The 3598-nt window shown below is 49.2% G+C and overlaps 1 protein-coding gene across 1 annotated transcript in view; it reads left to right on the top strand.

Moving 5' to 3' along the window:
- The first annotated feature begins 1683 nt into the window (after positions 1-1683).
- Positions 1684-3598, top strand: part of xkrx (XK related X-linked) — a 29085-nt gene continuing 27170 nt past the window's right edge. Inside the window, 3 exon segments of the mRNA XM_061899963.1 lie at positions 1684-2194; positions 2196-2244; positions 2247-2355. Coding sequence (XP_061755947.1) covers positions 2048-2194; positions 2196-2244; positions 2247-2355 — 305 coding nt within the window. The 5' untranslated portion in view covers positions 1684-2047.

The raw sequence follows: 3598 nt of genomic DNA, 5'->3' as shown, positions 1-3598 counted from the left end.
CTTGAAAAAATTGTTGCGGAGCAGGTAAATGAACACTTAGCGTCTAACAATCTATGTGAAACCTTTCAATCCGGTTTCAGGGCATCATGTTAGACCCGCTCGACATCCATTGCTTTCCTCCTCTCTAAGGTTCTCATAGTCATCATTGTCACCGACGTCCCACTGGGTGTGAGTTTTCCTTGCCCTTATGTGGGCCTACCGAGGATGTCGTGGTGGTTTGTGCAGCCCTTTGAGACACTAGTGATTTAGGGCTATATAAGTAAACATTGATTGATTGATATCTTTTTTTCCCAAATAGTTCAAGAAAGACCACTACAAATGAGCAATATTTTGCACTGTTATACAATCTAATAAATCAGAAACTGATTTTACTTCTTTATCTCCTTTTTTTCCCAAACAAAAATGCTTTGCTCTGATTAGGGGGTACTTGAATTTAAAAAATGTTGACAAGGGGTACATCAGTGAAAAAAGGTTGAGAACCACTTGTCTACTTCAACACTTTCCTTCATCTAAAATTCGCTCCATTTTGTCCACTAAAGACGCCGAGATCATTATCCATGCGTTTGTTACGTCTCGTCTCGATTACTGTAACGTATTATTTTCGGGTCTCCCCATGTCTAGCATTAAAAGATTACAGTTGGTACAAAATGCGGCTGCTAGACTTTTGACAAGAAGAAGAAAGTTTGATCACATTACGCCTGTACTGGCTCACCTGCACTGGCTTCCTGTGCACTTAAGATGTGACTTTAAGGTTTTACTAATTACGTATAAAATACTACACGGTCTAGCTCCATCCTATCTTGCCGATTGTATTGTACCGTATGTCCCGGCAAGAAATCTGCGTTCAAAAGACTCCGGCTTATTAGTGATTCCTAGAGCCCAAAAAAAGTCTGCGGGCTATAGAGCGTTTTCCGTTCGGGCTCCAGTTCGAGATGCTACCTCAGTAGAAGCATTTAAGTCTCACCTTAAAACTCATCTGTGTACTCTAGCCTTTAAATAGACCTCCTTTTTAGACCAGTTGATCTGCCGCTTCTTTTCTTTCTCCTATGTCCCCCCTCCCTTGTGGAGGGGGTCCGGTCCGGTGACCATGGATGAAGGTACTGGCTGTCCGGAGTCGGGACCCAGGATGGACCCGCTCGTCAGGACCCAGGATGGACCGCTCGCCTGTGTATCGATTGGGGACAATCTCTGCGCTGCTGATCCGCCTCCGCTTGAGATGGTTTCCTGTGGACGGGACTCTCGCTGCTGTCTTGGATCCGCTTTGGACTGAACTCTCGCGGCTGTGTTGGACCCACTATGGATTTGAACTTTCACAGTATCATGTTAGACCCGCTCGACATCCATTGCTTTCGGTCCCCTAGCAGGGGGGTGGGGGGTTGCCCACATCTGAGGTCCTCTCCAAGGTTTCTCATAGTCAGCATTGTCACTGGCGTCCCACTGGATGTGAATTCTCCCCTGCACACTGGGGTGTGAGTTTTCCTTGCCCTTTTGTGGGTTCTTCCGAGGATGTTGTAGTCGTAATGATTTGTGCAGTCCTTTGAGACATTTGTGATTTGGGGCTGTATAAATAAACATTGATTGATTGATCTAGTTGGAAGAATGTTTTCCATCGTGCCGCCGCTCCAAAGCGGATGTTGTAGCTGTTATTTTTGGAAGGCCTGACTCTTATTTTGGAAGGCCTGACTACTGACTTCCGCCCGTAAAGCGCTGACGTCGACGCAGCTTGACTGGCGGCTCCACAAGACAAGCGAGGAGAAGCGAGCAGCAAAGCGGGGCAAAACAAACACAGCGAGCCGCCACTAAGTCTCGTCTTCCTCCGCGAGGGCAGCGGCCGTCTTGCCTTGCTTTGGCGGACGAGGTGAGGACCGGAGAGTTGGTTAATAGTCGCAGGCCGCGCGGAGGATTAGCCAGCGAGGCGTTGCCGGGCGGACCACACCGCCGCCAACTTTGTGACGCTGTCGCAAAGTGGAGAAGCAGGCCAGGTCGCAAGGAGAATGGCGGCTGGTTAGTCAGATAGAACTCGCCTCGGACTGTGACAAGTGCGGCCATGGAGGAGCGGGAGAGGGAGAGGGAGGACACCTCCGTCATGTTGGTGGTGAGTGGCAGGCAGGTGGGCGCCCCGCTGAGTGTGGTGTTCGCCACCCTGCTTTACTGCGCAGAGCTGCTGAACGCCGCCGTCCTGTGCCGACAATACCCTGCGCGCTGATGACACCTACTGGCTGGCCTTCACCCTCACCTTCATGCTGCTCCCGCCCTCCTCATCCAGATGACGCTCGTCTTCATCCACAGGGACGTGGGCAGGGACAGACCGCTGGTCCTCCTCCTGCACCTGCTCCTGCTGGGGCCCCTCATCAGGTATGTGTCCCCCCCCCCAATCAGGTATGTCCTCCCCTCATCAAGTATGCCCCCCCCTCACCAGGTATGTCCCCCCCGCCCCCTCATCAGGTATGTCCCCCCCCCCCTCATCAGATACAGTGGGGCAAAAAAGTGTTTAGTCAGCCAGTTCTCCCACTTCAAATGATGACAGAGGTCTGTCATTTTCATCACAGGTACACTTCAACTGTGAGAGGCAGAATGTGAAAAAAAAAATTCACATTGTAGGAATTTTAAAGAATTTATTTGTAAATGATGGTGGAAAATAAGTATTTGGTCCAGCATTCAAAGCTCTCACTGATGGAAGGAGGTTTTGCCTCCAAATCTCACCATACATGGCCCCATTCATTCTTTCCTTAACACGGATCAATCGTCCTGTCCCCTTAGCAGAAAAACAGCCCCAAAGCATGATGTTTCCACCCCCATGCTTCACAGTAGGTATGGTGTTCTTGGGATGCAACTCAGTATTCTTCTTCCTCCAAACACCACCAGTTGAGTTTATACCAAAATGGATACATGGGGCGGCATAGCTCGGGTTGGTAGAGTGGCCGTGCCAGCAACTTGAGGGTTGCAGGTTCGATTCCCGCTTGTGCCATCCTAGTCACTGCCGTTGTGTCCTTGGGCAAGACACTTTACCCACCTGCTCCCAGTGCCACCCACACTGGTTTAAATGTAACTTAGATATTGGGTGTCACTATGTAAAGCGCTTTGAGTCACTTGAGAAAAAGCGCTATGTAAATATAATTCACACTTCACAGCAGAGGATTGGGAGAATGTCAATGTGGTCAGATGAAACCAAAATAGAACGTTTTGGTATCAATTAATCAATGTTTATTTATATAGTCCTAAATCACAAATGTCTCAAAGGACTGTACAAACCACTACAACTACGACATCCTTGGAAGAACCCACACAAGGGCAAAGGAGAACTCACACCCAGTGGGACGCCAGTGACAATGATGACTATGAGAACCTTGGAGAGGACCTCATATGTGGGCAACCCCCCCCCCCCCCCCCACCCCCTATAAACTCAACTGGTGGTGTTTGGAGGAAGAAGAATACTGAGTTGCATCCCAAGAACACCATACCTACTGTGAAGCATGGGGGTGGAAAACATCATGCTTTGGGGCTGTTTTTCTGCTAAGGGGACAGGACGATTGATCCGTGTTAAGGAAAGAATGAATGGGGCCATGTATCGTGAGATTTGGAGGCAAAACCTCCTTTC

The sequence above is a fragment of the Nerophis ophidion genome, linkage group LG05 (assembly GCF_033978795.1).
Source record: "Nerophis ophidion isolate RoL-2023_Sa linkage group LG05, RoL_Noph_v1.0, whole genome shotgun sequence".
In the NCBI taxonomy this organism is placed as follows: domain Eukaryota; kingdom Metazoa; phylum Chordata; class Actinopteri; order Syngnathiformes; family Syngnathidae; genus Nerophis; species Nerophis ophidion.
The sequence above is the reverse complement of the archived record's forward strand: the minus strand, read 5'-3'. Positions and strand labels throughout refer to the sequence as shown.